Consider the following 22,003-nt stretch of genomic DNA (forward strand, 5'->3'; position numbering starts at 1 on the left):
ATACTAAGGAGATGGATTTACATGGCGAGTGCCAGATTGCGGGTGTCATACTAACGATTGTTCAGCGTATATGGGAGGGACATGCCATCCTGGCCAAGTGGCCTTCCACATCGAAGCGGGAGGTGACCCGGCTGTGCTAGCTGTCAAGAGTGGAATTAAAATATTAGACCCGACTTAGACCCGTTTAGAGCAGTACCACTGCATCATCACGCGTCCAGCATCAAACGGTTATCAACACAACAGAAACAAAATGTTGAGCAAACGTTACACGCCTCGTAACTTCTGCATACACATATTGCACAGTCTTCTGGAAATCTTCACTGATCTGATGAAAAACAGAACTTCCACGCATAGCACGTTGTGCGCTAATCAGCAGAGTTCGAGGTAACTCTCCTTACAAGTAACTCGTTACTGTAACTAACTTGCTTTCTTTGGTAACGCACTCGGCGCTTTTGCGCCGTGGTAACTTTCAGAGGAACTCGTTTCTTTTTCAGGTAACTTCCAAGTTACTTGGCTTTTCACTGACGTCCACTTATTTTCCTGCTTTTTCTCCGGTTCTTCCATGGCATTTTCTGCCACAGAACGTGATATTCAATTAATGACAGTATAATGTTCAGGAACTAAGAACCGCTGCTATCGAAATGAAGCTGAACCATTGTGCGCCCACAGGGAATGGAGTAAGATGCAAAGCGTTCGAATTGTTAAACATAAACGAAAACGATATATGCGTGTTGCACTCCTCCGCAGGCAATTCAAGGTCTAACTGAACTGCTTCCGCGCGCTGCACCTGTGTAGTGCTATTTTGTGTCCGAAGTAACTTGGACGTAACTCGTTCTTTTTTTAAGTAACTCTGTAACTGCGAGTTACATTTCAGGTTGAAGAACTCCGTTATTAACGGACGGGCAACTTCTCAACCTATGCTAATCAGTGCAACGAATGATAAGGTTATCGCTTCTGATTCGAAGTGAGAAGAGAACATACGTCTTTTCGTGGCAATTTTTATATATCCAAATTGGCACAAAACGCATACCCCCTTCCTCTTCGAATCGGAAACAGTAGTCGTATAATTCGTGTCGCTGATTGGAGCGCAGCGTGCTATGCGGGAAAGTTCAGTTTTTATAGATCGTACAGTGCCGGACAAAAGTTCACGGAACACGATCCGGCGCATTCCTCCCTCAGAGTGGCAAGCTAGCAAGCAATGGTATCGTATACGGACCTGCAAACAGGTGACTGTGTACCTGGCCACAGTCTGTACAGTCACATTCGCTGCTAATGCGTCATCCTGAGGAAGGAATGTGCCGGAGCGTGAACTTTTGTCCAGCACTGTACATATCTCACCTACATACACTCACGCTTTCATGCTTTTTGTTCTTGTTTGCTGCAGTCGTGACGATGCACATTCGCGTGTAGTGAACAATGGTAATCCTATCTCGACATCCCCCCTCCACCCCTTTTGACAATCTAGTAGAGTCCTTGAAATTGTCCTCATAGCCAGCCACAATGTCGCGATAAACGTGACCTCCACGTACTCGCTTAGTTGTCTCGTGACATAAACCTCCAATTATTATACTGTGTACTCCACATGTTCAACCAGGAAGCTCTTCCCATACCCAAATTTCTCAACTGCCACTGCCAACTGCCACTCAAGCAACTTTGCCGCCAAATTAGTCAATGACAAAGATATATGCACTTTGTCACAAACGTAATAACCTTGGGAGAAATGGGTGACTCTGCCGTGTACGGTGCACTTCGTAGCAGAATACAGAGTGCAAATGTTTCCTTGTCCACAAATGTTCTGTCGGAGCTGAAAGGCCCTTATGAAAATGGCAAATCCCGGGCTTGCTTGCCCAAGGAAATAAATATGAAACTACAGCGCTCAACGTAAATAACAGCATGCCCAGCAAGTAAAACTGGCGATGCCGAAGGCCTAGTATTTCTAGGTTACAAGGAACAAAGGGGAGCACAGCAGCGTATGTTACTTCAACAGTATAACTCCACGAAATTTCGGCTGGTGTATTCAGTTATGTTGGTCACCTACTGCGCCAATTTTTAATAAGCATCAATAGCGTTTCTACCAACCAGGACCTAAGCCTCTAGGTCTACAGATCGATCTGTCTGCCAAGAATGTGGGAACAGTATTGTGCAACTTACTCTTCAAAATGGCATTCACAGAGAACACGTACTGTAGGTCAACGAGAGTCAAGAGTGATGTACCCTCCCCTTTGTCTGAAAACATTTGACTTTACTGATGGGGAAGCAAGTACAAGAAATGTACATATATATATATTCCTTATTTAGAAAAAGCCGAATTCAGAGCGTTACATACTGTGGTGGGCCTGCAGTACATTATGTGGTGGAGCACAGACTGCAAAAAATTCCACCGTAGAACATTTTCTCCGTTATGACTCCGTTATATCTCCCGCAGTCTTCCATTTCTAATAGTGGCTAAAGGTATGACACAGTATTTCTAAATATTTACTTTACCGGTTGTAGCAAAAAAAGATACCATTGTTTCCGATCACAGAACACAAGTCATAAGTGGTATATGGCAAAGTTACATCCTGCTGTCTAGCATGATCGGACACAGTATGGTACATGCAGGATAAAATCCACGGTTAAACTATCCAAACACGAACACCTTGTTAGATTACATGATATAGAACGCTGTATAGCATTTATGTCCCGTGTCCTGTGATCGAAAGCAATGTGCTTTTGCTCATGCTGCCCAGCACACTCTCAGAGAAAAAGGAGTAACGGGGGAGTAACTTCACACATTTACTACATTCCCACTTCCCCATTCAGTCGCTTACTCCCTCTTTCTTCCTGCATTTACCATGTAATTCCATCACTGGAAAGAGGTACTCTCTAGAGAGGTCCTCTAGAGGAAAGAGGAAAGACTCTTGCCGGCCAAAATTTAATGGACAAGTGATGTGTGACATCACCCTCCTCCTCGTAGTGACTTGAGTTTTAAACTTGTGTACTACAGTGCAGCCATCCATATATTGCATAATGTTTGCTGTATATTCCATGGTTTTGCACTAAAGCTCTCAGTTGGTGAAGTTATCGCCGTTACGTGAGAGCACATCGTGAAATGTGACCTACTGACACACTAATTCCGTCGAATACTTATCCCGGAGTTTACCGCGTTCGAGAGTATTTCCCAATGAAGGTTACTGAGGGAAGCTCGGATGTTCTCGGTGAGTTGTTCCGTAGGACTACCGAATTTCTTAGATGGAGATATCAACCCCCTACCTTCTGTACACTGTCATAACAATTCCCATCCTCTTTTACGCACAACTTTTCCCATCATTATCGAGTAGCTTAGCGAGTTGCTGAGTTGCTTATAAGTGGATGCACAGATATTCTGAAATCTGAAATTTCACAGATGACTCCAAAGGGCAGCTGCAGAGGCCCTGGCATAAATCTGTTTCATAGTGTCAGCATGATGCCTGTAACTGGAGTCGTGGTTACTCCTGGGAAATGAAGTGAAGTGGAACTCTCTTCTGGAGGGTTTTACTCCAAAAGGGAGTGTACCTAAAGGAGTAACCATTTTTTCTCAGTCTGTGCTCGTAAAGCGGAGACAGTGTTCATACCTTACCCGGTATTAAGGAAACTCCCTTTGGGCCATACCGGAGGAGGATGTCAAGACAACATCTCCAGGTAGAGGCCTGACCACCCCCCACCCCACCCTGGTGGTGTTGGTACAGCTGCTGTACACTGCAATGGCTGTCACGGTTGCACCCACTAATGGAGTAGCATGTTACTTCCCTTGGGGGTGTAACTCCAAAAGGCAGTGTTCCTTGGGACAAGCCGTTTACTCCCTAACGTGACGCCACCCTTTTTGCAGGCGAAATGAGCTGCATGTGAGGATAACATGAAATCTGAAGCACGCAGGAAAAGGCATGACTATACGATCTTGTAATTGTGTACCAGCTCGCCTGCACCTGAGAATAAGTTTGATGCATTGCACATGGAGCTTAGACATGCAGCGGGTGGTGTACTGTAATAGCAATGCTACTGCCAGTAAGAACGTAATCTTTAACGCCATCTTTAAGTAATAACGTAAATGTTAGCTCAGGTCATTGAATAATTAACATTATCAATATGCTGCTGCAGATCATACCAACAATAGCACGCAAGATATTGATATCTTCTGCAGGAACGTACTAAACAATATTAGCACAGCAGCTACAGAAAGGCATACATGACATCACTTGAATACAACACAAGGTTCTATTGCATTGCCAGAACACAACAGCTGACAGATTTACCTTCCTTAAATCCCAGAAAAAGAATGTACTGTTGCACGCATGATGTTGCTTGAATGGAATCCTCAAATCTCTGCTTCCGTAGGTGGCGCAACCGATCGTTGCACTCAGTTATTATTTTTTTTCCCCTTCTTCCTATCTTTTCTTCCTGAAATTTGTAATTTGAAACATTGGAAGTGTATGCTGAATTGTTGTTGGAGACGGAAGCAAAACACCCACGCATTCTCGGCGCGCAGCAGAGAATACGAAACACACCAGGAACTCTGTACTGGCATAGCAAATGCTTTGCAGTCGAACGAAGCAACTCGTAATAGCGAACTGTTATATCACTAGCGCAACCCCCACTCTCACCCTGCGGAGCAGACGGTTCGGCCGACGAAACCGGGCGGCTCGGCGGAAGAAACCAAGCCAAATGTCGTACCAAGCCGGAGCACCCCAGATCATTAACATAGAGTTAATATAGGAACGTACTTGGCGCGCCACCTATGACATGCTCCTATCCCCGAGCGTGAGCGCCCGGGCGCAGCCTTACGTTGGTCATGGACACTGTTAAGGCTGGTTCACACTGCCACGTTCGCGCTTACGGGCTGCGGGTTGCGCTTACGTAGTACCCATCTCGTTGCCAGGTACGTTCCTCCATCGTTCACATTACTACGTTTCGGCGCTCCGTTCCTCCAATGAGGAGCGGCCTCCTAGAGCGCCATCCTTCGGAAGAAAAGTGAAATAGAGCCACAGAGTAGCATGGCATCCTGCGTCGAGCACCCCGGTGCCAGCTGCTTTGGAAGACAATCAGACATTCCTTGACGATGTTCTTAACTTAACGCCATCGTCGACAGTGCAACGTACAACTCGCTACTTCGGACATATTCATTGAGTAAAGATATCACCTGAGAGACCCACTGCTATGCTAATTGTCATCCATGAGTTTTCTTTTTTCGTGGCATCCCTGTAGTCGCTTCTTTTGCTATTGTATAGCCAGGGAAACTTCTCAACTAGCAGAATAAGAGCTTCTAAGACATCCAATGTTTCCGCCATCTTTGCAAGGAGACGCGCGTGACAAAACGCTTGCGCGGCATCCGAACTTTTCTGCCATCCTATTGGCCAGTGCGCTTACGGTTACGGAGCTTGCGGGAGAAAAGTTGAAGTTGCTTCAACTCCTTGCGGAAACGATCTTGCGGGCGCCGTCTTTTCGTCGTCATGGCAACCCCCACCGTAAGCGCCCGTAACCCGTAGACGCAAGCGTAAACGTGACAGTGTGAACCAGCCTTTAGTGGACGAATTTCCGCCTCCTAACTACAGCGGAACTCCTCCGTTTGTTGACAACCCTCCGAAGTCACGGGGGATAACAAACTGAGGTGGGCTACAGAGGGGGGGGGGGGGCGCAGGCCGATGGAGACATAGGATGGCGGGAACGCCGTCAAACGAAGGGATCGAGACAAGCCGTGCCACTGTGTCGAGAACGCACGAACCCTTTGGATGCTTGCAGAACTCAGTAGTGCTATCGGTATCACATGATAAAGGTTGTCATATCAAATGTCCCATATTTTACCCCCCCCCCCCCCGGATAAACACGTTCACCGCTTATGACGTGTGGCGAGTAGCGTTTGTATGCTTTGCCATCGAAATCAATAAATAGTTACCCATCGTAACGAATGTAGGCATGCGTTTGCAAAAGTAACAGTAATCAAAGGATGAATACACGCAATTAACCGTCATCTTCAGGCTGCTCTGCGAACCAACGGAAGTCTGAAATGGCAAAAACGAAACCACCCGCCATGCGCCATTCCATGCTCTGATCGTCGAGTGACGAACGAACGACAGCACACAACCAAGTGATGTAGTGGGAAAATATTCACTGCTCATTTAGCAAATACATATTAGATACGAACATAGTACGGTGAATTTAGATATCAAGGGAGGAGTGAAAGAGCCAACGGAAGACAACGCCTTCCATGACCAACGGATGGAAACTCCCTTGCTGTCACGCTTTCCCATGGAGGAAGGAAACACAGGAGCGGCTCTTCGCGCCGGACTAGCGTAGCCACCCTCTAACTGTCGCTCGAGTCAAAATCGCCATTGCTTCGTGTCCACCACACCCTAAGAAGAAAAGGTATGATTTTCTACCCATTTCGGTAGAGCTGCATTGCAACCACATTTCTACTCCAGCCAGTTTTACCTTTTGGGTATATCTGCAGAGTAGAAACAAACTACAAAATAGACTCTGTCGTTCTACCAGATTGGGTAGGAAATTCTACCATTTTCTCTTGGAGCAAACGTGAGAGATGAGCAAGAGAAAGGGACGCCGCCGCTTACACCCGCGGGGGAGAAGTCTCGTGTGGATTGGCACAAAATGGTAGAAGTACTGTCCTGCTGCAATTTTGGGTAGGAAATTCTACCTTTTTTTCTTGCACGTGAGCCCCTCAGTTTCAGTTTTGCAAGGCTTTGTTTCCGGCGCTGCAATCCATAGGATTTTGCTTTTTGAAAGTAATTTACTATGAAAATGTGAGCACCATCGTAGAAACGACGTATGGTAATGTGTTCCTGTGCCGGCTGCGGCTCTCGTTGAACAGAAAGCAGCTGTCACGGGAACGCGTTTTGTTCGTAAGTGCACGGTAAGTTGTTTTAGTCGCCCGTGTGTGTTCGAGTCGCCTTGAATTGTTCATTTGGGACCTCAAACAACTGCCGCGGATTCATTTCATATCTTCTGTTGTTGTACATATCTGATCACTGGTATTTTGAGTACGGCATTCTTAACCAAGGAACGTACATACGTTGGAAGTAACTGTTGCCACACGATGTTTCCGGTCCCGGGTGCTCCTTTTGCGATTTGCACAATGACTGGTCTTCTAATGGAACAGTAAACATTCGAACACACAGAAATAAAATGCAAGCACGCGTTCAACGTAATACTACCATCTGAACTGTGGCATAACTACAGCTGGCGTCGTCTGCTCTGCTGGCGCCATGCTGTCTGGAGTATCACGTGAGCGGTCACGTGGAAGACAGGAACATCCCAGAATGCAATGCGATGCCGGCTACGCTGGTCCCGGCCGCTCCTTGTGTCCCTCCATGCGCTTTCCTAGCGAATTCGACCCCCCTGATCACGAGTATGTCGTCGACACAGGCTTTATGGGCAGCAAGACGGAATGTCAGTGAAACTAAAAATGAAACTTCGAGGAGTTAGCTTCGAGGTTTTATAGCAACGCTGTGACTGTCCATGAAGATAATTCAAGGCTTCTATAATCGTTTATTACAGCGAAAGCGTATTCGTTGACAAGGCAACGTAGGAAGAACATGAACAGTCGTTCGTCGTTTGCTGGTTGAGTGTTATTACCGAGCACTTCCGGGAGGACAGTGTGCAAACATAAGGAACCCCACCCCGCTACATGTCGGGATTGTTTCGGCAAAGGTCTTCGTTGATGACCATGATCTAAACAATGAGAATCTGGGTGTAGGTAGAGGCTATACAGAGTATCGCCGCCACTGCCACCATTTTAGCAAGAGCTATGGTACAGAGATCTGTTTACACTGCTGGTTTTAGTGGTACTGTGGTACAGAATCCGATTCGACGATCTTAGCCTAAGTGACCGGAATACGTATGGACAAACAGCAAGGCAGCAAATTGTGCATCTGTCTGTCCTGTTCGTAAAGCACTTTTCGAGGATTAAGACCAGTTTTGAATTGACTGCGAAGACACGCTGTGGGTCGTCTTTCGATAACTTAGTAGTACAAAACTTATTTTCGTTCCCTTGCGATCTTGATTCGCCTATACTGTAGAGTTGCGGCGATCTGGGCACTACAAAAAGTACGTACTATATATTAATAAAATATCATTTTACTATTTTTACTCGTTCCGTGTGCGGTTGCGTAGCCATCAACTCATCATGAATATCGTATCAATATATAAATCAATGCTTAATGACAAAAGGGTGTTGACTTCATATGTTCGTGGTAGAGCTGTTCCGTTTACTAAAGCGTATTTCCAAATGCAGTGAACCGTAATGAACCCGAATATTTCTGCGCTCCGGAACTGAGCTGAATCAATCAACGAGCACCTGTCGAAACCCTGGTCACTAATTTCGTTTCGAGTCACTCAATGTCACTCAACTGAATAAACGTTGCCATAATTTAATTTCATTTAGCCTGAAACTTTTTCGAAATTTTCCTTATTCTTAAATCGAGGGGAATCGTGGGGAAATCGTAATCGTAATATGGGGGGGGGGGGGGGGGGTAGCGAAATACCCAAATGAAAATTACATTGGATGAGAAGCTAGTGCAATTTGACATGAGAAATGTAAATCCAGGGTCTGTCACTAATTAGATTCGATGAGCTAATGGCAAATTTCGTGCAACCTCTAATAATGCACTCCTCCTATGCCTCCTATTTGTCATCATAAATGTAATACCCGGTTCTGATTGAGGAGTTCAAATTTATGGTTATCGTTAGGGCTATCATTTAGGGGGTTGGTATGTCGAGAGCGAAGCCGTGCACAGCATGCCGGGCAGCCATGAAAGTGAATCGCAACTTGAGCAAAATGTACGTAGTCAAAACAGTACAATTGCTCCCGAGATGCTGATCGCGAGATCAGCTGATCTATATCAGTGTTGTTGTTGTCGGCATTCCAATAATCAAACCTGTACCAAGTACGTCTTCCCTTACAATATAAGCATGCCACGAAACTCCTCTCGTCTAGATGCTACATTAATTGATCGAATGCCACTCCATGTGGCTTTTAAGCTGAGTGGCGTTGCCGCTTCAGACAAGTTGCCTTTCCCAGATGCTGTCACTGTGGTGCTGTGGCCACACTTTCCGAACCGTATTCTCCCGGTCTCTTAATCAGCTCGACTTGCGCCACATTTCTTTGTCCTTGATCGCCCCAATATTCTCTAAATAAAGTTGTTGTTGCTGCAATGTGTGCACGACTTCGTTGTAGGTGAAGTGGACTAAAGCACCTTTCCTTTTACTTCAGAAAACATCAAGGCGTTTCCTGCGACTAGGAGTTTGACACTTTTTTCTGGTGGAGACAACGATGCATTGTGTAAGTCTGCGTAAGAGTATAGAAACTGGAGGAAAAGCTGGCCATGCGCAGGTGCTGAGGTCGAAATACCTCTCGCATGTCTAGTAATTAATTGAATATTACTAGCGTCCCGCGTATGTAGCTTTATATGGTTATATGAGTGAAGGTTGAACTGGGCGTAGCATGACCTGCAAGGTGTGTGTGTTCTGTGTGGGGGTGGGGGTGGGGGTGGGGGGGTCGATACAGCCCCACCAAGCCGCTGATCCTGGGTACGCGCGCACACTCATCCTTGTGTACAGAGCGATATGAGAGATGAAGTTTAAATCGCGTTTAAAAATCGCAGGATAGTTGATAATACGTTTACATGTGGGGTGTCATGAGCAGTGAGGCTGCCTCACGAGTACATAGAAAAGTATTCAGGTAGACGCCGGTAACTGGAAAAAGCGATCGCCTTGGTGAAGCCCCCCCCCCCCCCCCCCCCCCCCCCTTTGTGGCTACGCCACTGGAGAGAAAGGGGATGGGCTCTGCTCTCGAGAGCAGAAAGAAACGGTAGGGAGGCTGTTGATAGCAGTAAATGTCGTTTTGCCTACAAAAATGGTTCTGTCACATGACAGCGTTTACAAGCGTCCTCCAGGAGATTGACGATGTGTTGGAAACAAAACAGGTACAAGCGAGAACTGAAAGGTCATTGTAGCCAAATCCAGCAAGGAACTCCATCCAGTTCTTGTCGTCACGTAACAGGATTCGCCGAGCTACAGCGTTAAGGCAGGAAAGGTGTCCACCTGATGTTGTTAAATTGATTTCCTTCCAAGGGGAGACCCGGGTATATTCCGATGTATATATAGGGACAGAATGCCGATATGCTACCATACATAGATAGCAACTACTCCTCACTGTGGCATCAACTTTTCAGTAGGCAAATGTAAAAAGAACAGCTTTTACTTGAGCTTTCATGTGCTTCACTTTGTGGTCACCTTCAATGCAGACTACCGTATAATGGGCTGGGTGTCCTGGGGCATGTATCCATGCCATGGCATCCACGCATGGGCATGCAGTCGAAGAGCGTACGAGTCACCCGAATTAAGTGTGACGTACACTTCTCAGGAAATGGCCAGGGAAGGAGCCATGGAGTTCTTCAACATGGCGATAAATGGTAAGGTCTCAAGTCAGCGATGCTAAAATGTGTTCCTCGTATCTGGTGTGCGCACTGCTGTATAGCTGGAATCACCTGAAGGGACATCACAGAACAGGTTTCAAATCGCTTCGCTTCGTTGCTTAGCAGAGTAGGCTGTCACACTCATAGAATATGCAATCTACGGATACATGCAGATTATCAATTCGTATGCCGCATCATATCTGAGGTACACACTTGAAATCTTGACGTACGAAGGAAAGAAGCCCATGTTTACTTCACACACACACACACACGAAAAAAAAAATGCGACCATACGCATACCAACCCACCGAGGCACCTACAAGTTATTTGTTGTTTCCACTTGCTGTGGAGTGCCTCGGAAGCTAGCGCTGTCATGTGACCTAGAAAACCGCAATTCAAATACAAAAACAGATGCACATTCTGAGTGATATTTTTGTCCGTATAACGTGATGGCATCCAGATGATGCCTTCTCAAACCTCTCTGGAATAAATTCACGCTTTTACTATGGTTTCAGTTGATCATCACACTAGTGAAAAGCTAGGGAAAAACATTTGGAAGAAGAACAGCATGATGTACATGACGTCATTCATGAGCGCTTGCACCAAGGGTGAGTGATCCTGTTCGATACATCTCTTACTCTCTGTGAAGCGTAAGACATGCTGCCATGCTCAGTCGATGAGAGGCTTACCACATCCACATTACCACAGAAACCACATTATTTAGGCACTGTCTTCTCGTTTTTGGAAGAGGCCATGATATATACCGAGGTAGTTAACTCCGCCCACAAATCTGGGCAAGTCTGTAATTGGCTCAATGTAGTGCACCTGCCGGGAGGTACATATTGCCATGCTTTGAAAAGCAAACACGCGCTGACAAAGCATGTGGGGATCAGCTTTCTCTCATTGTGCGGGATACTTTCTCCGCTGGCAATGTCAGGAGCACAGCTGCAGGACAAGGAAACCCTCAGGACGAGCTTGATGGTGCGGCTTCACTCACGTTAGCTTGTTGTGTGTGTGTGTGGGGGGGGGAAGTCAAATTGCCTTCCGGACTGTAGCGCTCGTAGCCTGGGTCGATGGTCACTCATGCTGGAAAGTATCGGATGTGCTGGGAAGCCTTAATCTGAGACGTTGCCGATAGAACGACTGCGGTGGCACGCGGGAGTACGCCCGTCGACGTCCACGAGTTTCTGTACATGCTGGTGGGTGAGCTGCATGGCAAAGTATGCCTCGGACTGGGAACGCATAAACACAGTGTACCTGTTGGATGAGTGCCTGGTGGCGGGCGGTTGTGGTGCCTCGGAGCGGGAGACACCGGTAAACTGGGTGCACAACATTCACAAGTGGTTCGGAGCTGGAGTGCTGGCTAGCTGCACGACAAGAAGGCATTGAAAGTATTGGAAGTACGAGTGGAAAGGAAGCAGCACCAAAACTGAATACCGTTACTTCACTCAGAAGTGGTGCAGCAGTAACGTGCTACCGGTACCAAGCACTCTCTGCCGCTACTAGAAAGCAGTATTTGCGTTTCCTCAAATTGCCAGCATGCAACACCACAATTTCCTGATGTTCCTGAAGACGTGAGATTACGCGCATTTCAAGCACGATTTAAGGCCCATGACCCACTGGTGCATTTAATTTAGTCATATAATAATTTTTCCAGCATATACAGACTGCGTCGGTGCGACCACCTGTTTCATGAACAGAATTGAGTGAATAATTTTGAACACAAGACAAGAATAGTACGTTATTCCAAATATTATGTGTAAAATATATAGGCGCCCCCCCAGCCCATGGGTAATCAGGTAATTCGTGCTGCTATTCGTCATCATGAACCTAACTACCCCGGATTGTTCCTATTCTGTAGTAATCAGGCACTGGTCCGGGGTGTTTGTTGATAGCTCCCTGTGTTTCCAAATGTTTGCGTACGCCCCAACGATTTTCCCTTGCTAAGTTCACCGGCTTATCTAAACCTAGAGTATCTCCTGTATTCAGAGCGTGCTCCCATAGACTGCTTTTTGTAGCCGCTCGCATGCCATTCTGATGATGGAATGCGAATGCATGCCGAAGCGTCATTTTAAAAGGTTCAGTTCTTGTGTATGCCAGTGCGTATTATACGTAATAAATGACTGTTCCCTGCATTTGGACCAGGTGCGGACCCAGACACTCATACTTTTTTTTGGGGGGGGGGGGGGGGCTGCCTCCTCTTGGAAGAAAAGTAGGACCGAAAGTCGCGTGCTCTCTGAGACCACCATAATCCCCTCAAGACCGTGCCTTTTAGACGCGAACTCGTCCCCCCTAGCTTTGAGCGTAGCTCAACTGTACCAAATTGGTGGCTCTGTTGAACAGTACAATGTCATCTGTACCGTTTCCGATGCGCTTTGTACAAGGGTTTTGTATGCCAGCAGTGTACTGTCTGCGAAATGTAGTTTTCGTGTCCACTTGCAGAATTTTTTTTAAGAGGATGCGTAACTACTACTGATTTCCACTAAATATCAGAAGAGAGGTGCACACCTGAATACCTGAAACCCTCAACTCAATTAATTGTAGGATCAAAATTACATGGGAATATATTGAGCATGAGATAACGCACCCTGATGACGCAGCCTGGAAGTCGCTGAGAAGGCGTGTTAGCTTAGCTCAATTGGTAGAGCCCTGGACCGGTAATCCAGAAGATGTGGATTCGAGTCCTACGCCTGGCTAACCTTTTCAGTGACTTTCATCTTTCATCAATATATTGAGGTTTGTCTTGTTCACAAAAGATCATTGCACAGTCTGCAAAGTTCATCGGTAGTTGCCATGGCCTACATCAATCATAAACACTGCAAACCACTGATTGAGCATAGTCAGTCCGCGGTACGCAAAGTGAAACGCGTCATTGCCCATTGTGAACATGGCCATGCAACAGTGCTTGCGGCTTTGCATTTCTCACTAGTTTCTTTATCACTGTTATGAGATGACTAATACCTCTGTCACACGGCAAATTGAATGTCATTCCCAGCGAATGATGTTGAATGACATTCGTTTCGTGTCACACGGTGAAATCAAATGGCAATACATGCGAATGATAATCGCCCAGCGAATGAGTTCGGGGAACACATTCGTTTTTCCCTCTCGCACCGACAGCGTACCCTCGCAGTAGAGAGGTAACAAAAACAACGACAAACCGTTCGACGAAATGAAAGACGAATGAAAAGTTGTACTTCAATATTTTATCACGAATTTGATAACTTTTGACGCGAAGGAAAGAAGGCTAAACACTTGTTTTTCGGAGAACTACCCTGGTTCCCAGTCGCCACGTTGCCAAGTGTGGTGCAGATAGGCTTCTTAGTTTCCTTTGCTTATGGGAATTAGCCAATTAGGTGTCTTTGAAAAGGCAACGATTCTGTGAAATAATCTAATGTTTCGCTAGTTTCGAGCAAAAGAAATAAAACTATATAACTAATGTACCTACATAATGCTTCATATGTTTGCCCTGGTGTCTTAATTATCGACACTAACATCATTTGCGAATGACATTCTGTAGCTCGATGTAAGACAAACGAATGACATTCTGTGCGATTGTCATTCTCTGGGAATGTCATTCGGTTTACCGTGTGACAGGGGTATAAGGCTTTGCCAATTCAACACGAACATACTTGAAACTTCGGAACAACTATACTTTGGAACAACTTTGCAAAGCATATGTACTCGTATGCACTTGCTTTAATGGCTTCAGGAGTATTTCTCCCGTAACATATCTCAGCACATGCAGCATGTCATGTAGGTAACACAATTTTGGCACAGTATTTGCTTGATATGTCCAACAAGCAGATATATTAAATCTTCGTGCCAAAATGGTGTGCCACGTGTCCGTGTAAAGAAGAGCCGCTTAGATGGAAGAGGTATAGCACCTTGATGTTGAATGCAAGAAGTTAATGTTTGACAACATATAGGTCATGGGTTAAATAGAGCAGTATATCTGTGGTGCAATCGTACCGTTTCCTTTCTTTTTTCTCTTCTGCTTTGGGGTCTACCGTCTTTCTTTTTTTGGGGTAGCAGAATTCGCTTGCGCGAATTCAACTTCCCCTTGTTATTTTACCAACCAACCAGAGCAGTATATCATACACATCAGAAGAATGCCAACACTTCAGTGCTTTACCTTTACCTGTTATTCCAATGTTTACTATCCCTTCTATTGGAATTATGTATTTGTATTTGTATTGAATTTTCATTTGGTAATCCTTTCACATGTCTTGTGATAGACAGGTTAGCAATGTAAGCAGTGTTTATGTGCCTCTCACAACCTGCATCTTTATGCAAAAATATTCCAAAAGCCGGGAGACGACATAACTAGACAAAAAAGTAGAGAACTCCGATTTAACATAACAAATAACTCAGGTTTACTCAGACGTTTCGTCCGACATGCGACGGACATCATCAGTGCCAAACTGAATGAGAGATAGCACAACCGGTCGCTATTTAAGGAGATGGGAGTATTGTTCGGGGAGGAGCCAGGGTTTTTGTTACAAACCGAGAGGTCCGCGTATGTGCGAAGCTTCCTGTGTCCCCATCTTTGTTCCCTCTTGTTATGTTATGGTCGCTACTTTTTTGTCTGCATTTTTATGTCTGAAGCTGTTTTTGTGACAATAGGGCAAGGGTGCCTGCAACATGGCACATGGCAACTCAAAAGGAATTTAATGAGAGACAACTTGTCACCAAGATTAGTGTGGGAACATCGCAAAGGAAAAATAATTCTAAACCGTAATGGATTCCTACCCTATTTAATGGTACAGTATCAGATAAAAGTTATTCAAATAATACTACAGAAGTAACCGTGCAAATTATTAGTGAAGCTGGCTGCAGTACACTACAATGTGTCACATGTAACAATATCAGTGTTTCCAAAACTGACACATAACCCTTAGGGAGGCCGCAATAGTCAAAGCGGGGGTTACACCACTTTGAAAAGCAGAAGAAAGAAGCGAAAAGAAAAAGCAGATGAAGTGAACGCAATATGCGACAAAACCAAGGAAACTACCTCGCTACAACTGCAATATATTTTTTGTTTTTAGAAAATAGAAGTTCAGTTCAGCGCACACACTCGGGAACCGAGCTAACATGCTTTCAGACTTAACTTGCCCGTTACCAAAAAATAGGAACTAAATACCGTTACCCGTTACTTCAGAAAAAAGTAACTAAATACGTTACTCGTTACCAACATACAAAAGTAACGAGTTCTCGTTACTCACAGGTAACAGTTACTTTTTCGTTACCGCCGCATAGTTAAAGAAGCCAACAAACATGCCGTCACTTGCCTTCAACTCAATATGAATGAGAAATTGCACTTCACAAAAAGCTGATACTCGAAATTTACATCAGTGATCTTCGTTCTCTTTCGTGTGATGACATCTGCTGCCGAAGTGGGGGTGATCGGAGGTTATGAAAACACGAGAGAAGACACCGGTTTTCGTGCCACTGATCACCAACGGTTCCCAAAAACAGACGAGGGGCTGCGTCACAATTTAGCGCTCTCAGAAGCTTAGCAAAGACAACAAAAGGCTAGAAGTCGAAACGCGTTTTTTATAGCCATAGCACAATTGGTACCCATCCTTGGGAAGGAGTGATGGTCGGAGATGACGGAAACAAGACAAAAGACAAGGGCCTTCGTTTAAGACGATTGAGCACGTCAACAACACATCCAACTTGGGACTGCAATAATACTTTGAGTCACACGTGGTCGTGGGTCACGCAGGCCCACGCATTGCGCCACACGGAGTGCCGAAATGTGCTCCCCCGCGCTGAAGAAAAGGAACGAGTAACGTCAGTAACGAGTTACCAATTTTTGTAACTGATTCCGTTACTATTACATTTTTTTAAAAAGTAACTGAACCGTTACTTCGTTACCAAAAAAAGTAACCGTTACCAAGTAACGAGTTACTTGTAACGAGTTAGGCACAACTCTGCATGCTTTCCGTCCCCCCCCCCCCCCCCCTGGTCCGTCGCATTATTTCTCACTGTCATGACGGACCCCCTAACCTACAGCATACCTCACTTGCGCACAGGGCGCACACATGCACAGACGAGCAAAGATATCAGCTGTCGCACACACGGCCATCCCGAAAACTATGCCCATCTTCGTTGATGCACCCACGAGTCCGCAGGAAGACCGCCGAGGCTTTCCCACTCGGATGTCGGACCTTGAACTGTAAACAATTTGGTGTACACTCCAGAAAACGAGAAAGCTGATAGCCGATTTCATGGGCGCGATCATGGGAGCCGACAAGGACAGTTCAACAGAGGAGCAATCAGGTTCAGGTTCAGGTACGCCTAGACCCTTTAGTATCAGGGCGGGCTCCACAAGTGGTGCCTCAGGCGAGAGAAACAATAATAGAAGAAAAAAAAAACGCGGGAACCGATGGGAAATTATGAAATGTTCGTCTCTGTAGGGTGTAGTACTCTCGCTAGGTGGCAGTTCTTTGTTGTCTCTGGTCGGCTTGCATTGGCTCGGTGGCGCGATTCAGTGCCGGCTTCGTAGGAGAGGGTGGCTGCGGACATTTCGTGGGTGAGTGGCAGGCTTCTGTAGTTCTTGTTCTTTTGGTTTCGTTATCGTTCTGTCCCATGCCAGTAGAAGTCGTTTTGCTTTTGCGATATCATAGTCTTCAGATTTACTGTTGAATCCTAGCAAGGTTTCCACTGTCCTGGGTTGTGGTTCCCAATTTTAGGTGAATGCTAATGTGGCGCTAGTGGTGGGCGCAATAATTTGCACTTAACGACGTAAAACACCAAAAAGTGAGCAGCGAGGATGCTTGCTTGCTCATTTGTCATTATTTGGGCCTGTAATCCACATCAGGGTTCAGAAAGGCTGCTAAATGCCGATGGCCGGCACAAGAAAAACGTGTTTGCAACGTTTTTGTCCCGTTGCGGTTCAAGCGGATATACCTTTTTGCTGCTGCCTTCCTCTCTTTTCTTTCTTTTTTTCTTTATCGTTTTTTACTGTTGTAGGTTCGTTCCGGAGCTGCTCCTGTTTAGTTTCGGTATACATCGGAATGTGGGGGCAGGGGGAACAGTCCACAGTGGCTCTGCCCCCCCCCCCCCCGAATTTTCGCTCTCGAGGATCTCTTTGTAAGTGCCGCACTTCTCAATTTCTAACTCCATGTCCCGCGGTGCTCTCCTTCAGGTTAGGTTAGGTTAGGTTAGGCTAGGGCTCGCTCCCCCTTGCCGTGAAGGACTTCCGAGTTAGTGTGAGCGAGGTATCTCCGCAATGGAAAACCTCAAACGGTGCACTACAAACAGATGTCACCTCTCTGGATAATAATTTGAAGCATATACAGATGAAGGATTCATCTCATATCTAAAACGAATAATTGCAATTCTGCTCTTTCTGTTTCGTAAAAAAATAAATCTTAGTGAATTATACCAAAATACCTTGCAGATACCTTGCAACTAATGTACACGTAGTCCTAGTTTTATTTTTAAAAAATTCTACGACCACGAAGTATATGCCTTTGTGGCACGTTCCCGTTTATTTTGTGTGTGTGTGTTTTTCAGCTTAACGTCATTTTCACAGTTGAGTTCTACGGGCGCGTATCTTTTCCAAGAAAGACTAATCACTAAGGCTGACTAATCAATTAAATTCATTAATAACTCTAATAAGGACGTCCTGAACCAGATACCGATATGGGAAACTGTGCTAGTTAGAATCCACACCACGTTTAAAAATTTGGAACACGTACGTGTATTAAAATATCCATCCCTGAATTTTGACATGCAAATTGGCCAAAACCGAAACCGTGGCAACCACGTGGTGGTCTTCACGGTACGGGATCTGTATGTCATGTATGTGTATGTCAACTGCGCTCGCAACTATATTGTCTTGGCTCGGAAACCGTATGTTTCTGGAACGTAGAGAGCAAAAAGGAATCACAAAACACTAATATACTTCAAGTACTCTTCTCGTTAGGGAAGCCAGAGATTTATTAACTTTACGTTGCACTAGTGTCAGCGCGCTCAGCGGTTGAGCTGGAATTGGAATTAGAACTGGAAATGAATAAAAAATAATAATTAATAATACTAAAAAGAAAAAGATCTGAGCTGATCGAGGTGGGTTCACCGACGATTGTCCTTCTCGGCTCGCATGGCCGCGCCCATGAAATCACCAACCAGCTGTTCTCGTGTTGTGGAGTGTGCACCAAACTTTTCGTAGTTCAAGCTACAGGTACTTAATACGAGTGGGAGAGCTTCGGCAGTCTTCCCGTGGATTCGTGGGTGCATCAACAAAGATGGGCATAGCTTTCGGGATGGCTGTGTGTGTGACGCCGGTGTCTTTCTCTGTGCATGTGTGAATAATTGCGAGTTTACGTCGCGAGACAACTGAGATCACCGTCCGTGCGCGCTCAGGAAGCTTGAACTCTGCCCTGATACATATACCTAATACCTTCAATATACCCTGATACATATACAGTCAATAAATTGGGACTTGCTCCACTGCAATCTTTCCCGGAGTTCACAAGAGACACTGTTAGTGGATTTATGCCTTACATTTAATCTATCGCAGGTCGTTCCACATCCTACCCGAATAACTCATGCCACACAGTCAACCCTTGACTTGGTTTTAACCTCCCATCCTGAGCACATCACTTCTTTGCATGTCACTGATGGTCTGAGTGACCACAAGGCCATTTTCTTCGATATCTCTTCCAAATGTTCGTAAATTCAACGATAAAACCATATACGAGAACGCTCGTGCTAACTTCCAAGCCATCAACGAGGGTCTTGAATCTCTGTATGAAAATTCCTTTCATGGCACCTCGCCTCGCTCAATTGACTGGTCCCTCTTTCGTGACAACATAAACTACCTTACCGAGTACCATGTTCCAAATCTTATGATCACAATCCTTGGTTCACGAAAAGTCTCAAAACCCTGCTAACCAAGAAAAAGCGTTTATTCACGAAGGCAAAGCATCTTGGCGACGACGTATCATGGGCTAAATTTCACTACTGTGAACGGGAACACAGGCGCTCGATCAAGGAAGCGAAACATAAGTTCTTTACCATCGACCTCCCGTCTCTTAACGAATAAACAAAAACAATTTTGGAAAATATCTCCGCCAAAATCCACCAACGGTGATACTATCGCCGACAACTATTGCGCCAACGCTTTCGCTTCCTTTTCATCAGTTTTCAACACCGATAACGGGTACACCCAAACTCCATTATCAGTAATCGCCTCCTCACCTATGGTCCCCATTCATATCAGCACTCATGGCATTTGTAAAATCATTTAGTCACTTAAGCTGTCGTCAAGTGCTGACCGAGATCTATTTCCAGCAAGATTCTATGTTTCATATTTACTCAGTCACTCCAAGATTCTGCTTTACCGCAGGACTGGAAGACGGCGAAGATCGTTAATAACTGCCGCCCCATTTCACTCACTTCTATAGTATGTAAAATTCTCGAACATTCTCCAACGTAGTTAAGTACCTTGAAGAAAAATGCTTCTTCTATCCCTTGCAGCACGGGTTTCGAAAGCACTTTTCGTGTGAAACTGAACTAGCCAGTTTTGTTCACGACATCTTTCTCCACGCGGACAATAATCATCAGACTGACGCCGCTTTCTTAGACTTTCGCAAGGCCTTCGATATGGTGCCGCACTCTAAGCTTCTATACAAACTATGTCGTCCGTTGGATAGCTCAATTTCTGACTAATCGTACGTTATTTGTTACTTGCAACAACCACCTATCCCCAAATGCACCTGGGCTTTCTGGTGTCCCTAAGGGTTCAGTCCTCGGCCCTCTCCTTTTCCTTATCTACAGGGTGTCCCAGAAAACGTGTCATTGAATTATAATTAAAAAACTACACCACCTAGAGTCATGCGGTCAATGGCATTTGTTCTTACTGGTTTTTTGCCACCTCCTCATGTGAATGTCGTGTAACGTAAGTTTAATTATGTCAATTTTTGCGAGCTAAAGTCGGAAATTTGTCTAGTAAAGGTCACTTTTACCCCACCAATGTGAAGAGCGTGTCTAATTTCGTCAAATTAATGATAATTGACATGAATATTCAGGAGCTATCCCATCGGAAAAAATAGCCGAACATCATGCTCTACGGAGGTCGCACAGAATAGCGCACGATGAATTTTTCAGCGCAATCTTTGTCAGTCCGACGAAAGGAGGTTGGAAACCCAGCCCTCCCCGACATCGCAGAAGGTGATAAAACAGGCAGGGCTTATCACGTCTGTCTTTCGCTGGGATAATGCTTTCCCTCTTCCAATTTTAGGAACTGTTACTTTTTCTACTATCACTTTGTGGGCTGGCTTCGGAACCTCCTTTCGTCGCACTACGAGCGATTGCGCTAAAAAGTCATGGCGCGCTATGGTCCGGTGCTCCGAAAACCATGATATTCGGCTATTTTTTCCGATGGAATAGCTCGTGAATATCACTGTGAATTATCATGAATTTGAGTGAATTCGGCACGCTCTTCATATTGGTCTGGTAAAAAAGTGACCTTTACTTGGCAAATTTCCGAGTTCAGTTCGCAAATATTTACATAATTAAACTTCACATGACATGACAACATGAGTACATGACATTCACATTAGGAGGTGGCAAAAACCTAATAAGAACAAATGCTGTTGACCGCATGATTCTAGGTGGCGTAGTTTTTTTATTATAATTCAATGACACGTTTTCTGGGACACCCTGTATATAAACCTTCCTTCAGGCATATCTTCCACGATTCGTCTCTTTGCTGACGACTGTGTAGTGTGCAGGCAAATCCTCTCTCCTTCTGACCAACTAACCTTACAAAGCGATCTTTCACCAATCCAATGGTGCAATGAGTGGCAAATACCTCTGAACATTGCAAAGTGTCGCATTTTGTCGTTTTCTCGAAGACTGGTCTCCTGTCTTCCTCCCTTCCCCTACACTGATATCACATTAACCAGAGCAGATTCTTACAAATACCTTGGAATCCACCTTTCCTCCAACCTAACTTACGAGCACATCAACCACATAATAACTAACGCTTCTCGCTGCCTAGGCTTTGTTAGACGCACCCTCAGGTTGTCGCCCCCTCCCATCTTAAGCTCCTAACCTTCACAGCTCTTGTACGAAGCAAGCTGGAATATGCATCACCTATTTGGGACCCTCCCCCAAAGTATCTCTGCGACGCCATAGAAGCCATCCAGAATCTGGCTGCCCGTTTCAATACCTCCCTACTAATTCAATACCTCCGTAACCGCCGCCTCTGCCTCTGACATCGTCGTCGCAGTCTTGTCAAGTTAGCCCTCTTCCATATAGGTTCTTTTTCATCTTGCCACCGCACCAATCGCCCATCACCCGCTGGAGTGTCATTTTTCCTCGCATCGACCACACTAACAAGGTCACACGCTTTCATTGTAATACCACTGCATTATCCAAATCATTCTTTTGTTCAACTGCCATCGAATGGAACAACCTCCCATCATCTCTCGCAACTATTACCGACCATACTGTATTTTGTAACACCTTCTCCCGTTCACTCCACCCACAACCCAAGACACCCACGCTTGTATGTAAGTTGCTATAAAATTTTTCTCCTCCCCCTT

General features: G+C 45.4%; 1 protein-coding gene across 1 annotated transcript in view; it reads left to right on the forward strand.

The window, feature by feature from the left end:
* The window catches only part of LOC135378469 (uncharacterized), a 75,553-nt gene that overhangs the window by 1,991 nt on the left and 51,559 nt on the right, over window positions 1-22,003 (forward strand). Inside the window, exons 3-5 of the mRNA XM_064611525.1 lie at window positions 9,239-9,307; window positions 10,272-10,439; window positions 10,958-11,050. Of these exons, the coding sequence (XP_064467595.1) occupies window positions 9,239-9,307; window positions 10,272-10,439; window positions 10,958-11,050 (330 nt within the window). The remainder of the gene's footprint in view (window positions 1-9,238; window positions 9,308-10,271; window positions 10,440-10,957; window positions 11,051-22,003) is intronic.

This window comes from Ornithodoros turicata, chromosome 1, assembly GCF_037126465.1.
Source record: "Ornithodoros turicata isolate Travis chromosome 1, ASM3712646v1, whole genome shotgun sequence".
Taxonomy (NCBI): Eukaryota; Metazoa; Arthropoda; class Arachnida; order Ixodida; family Argasidae; genus Ornithodoros; species Ornithodoros turicata.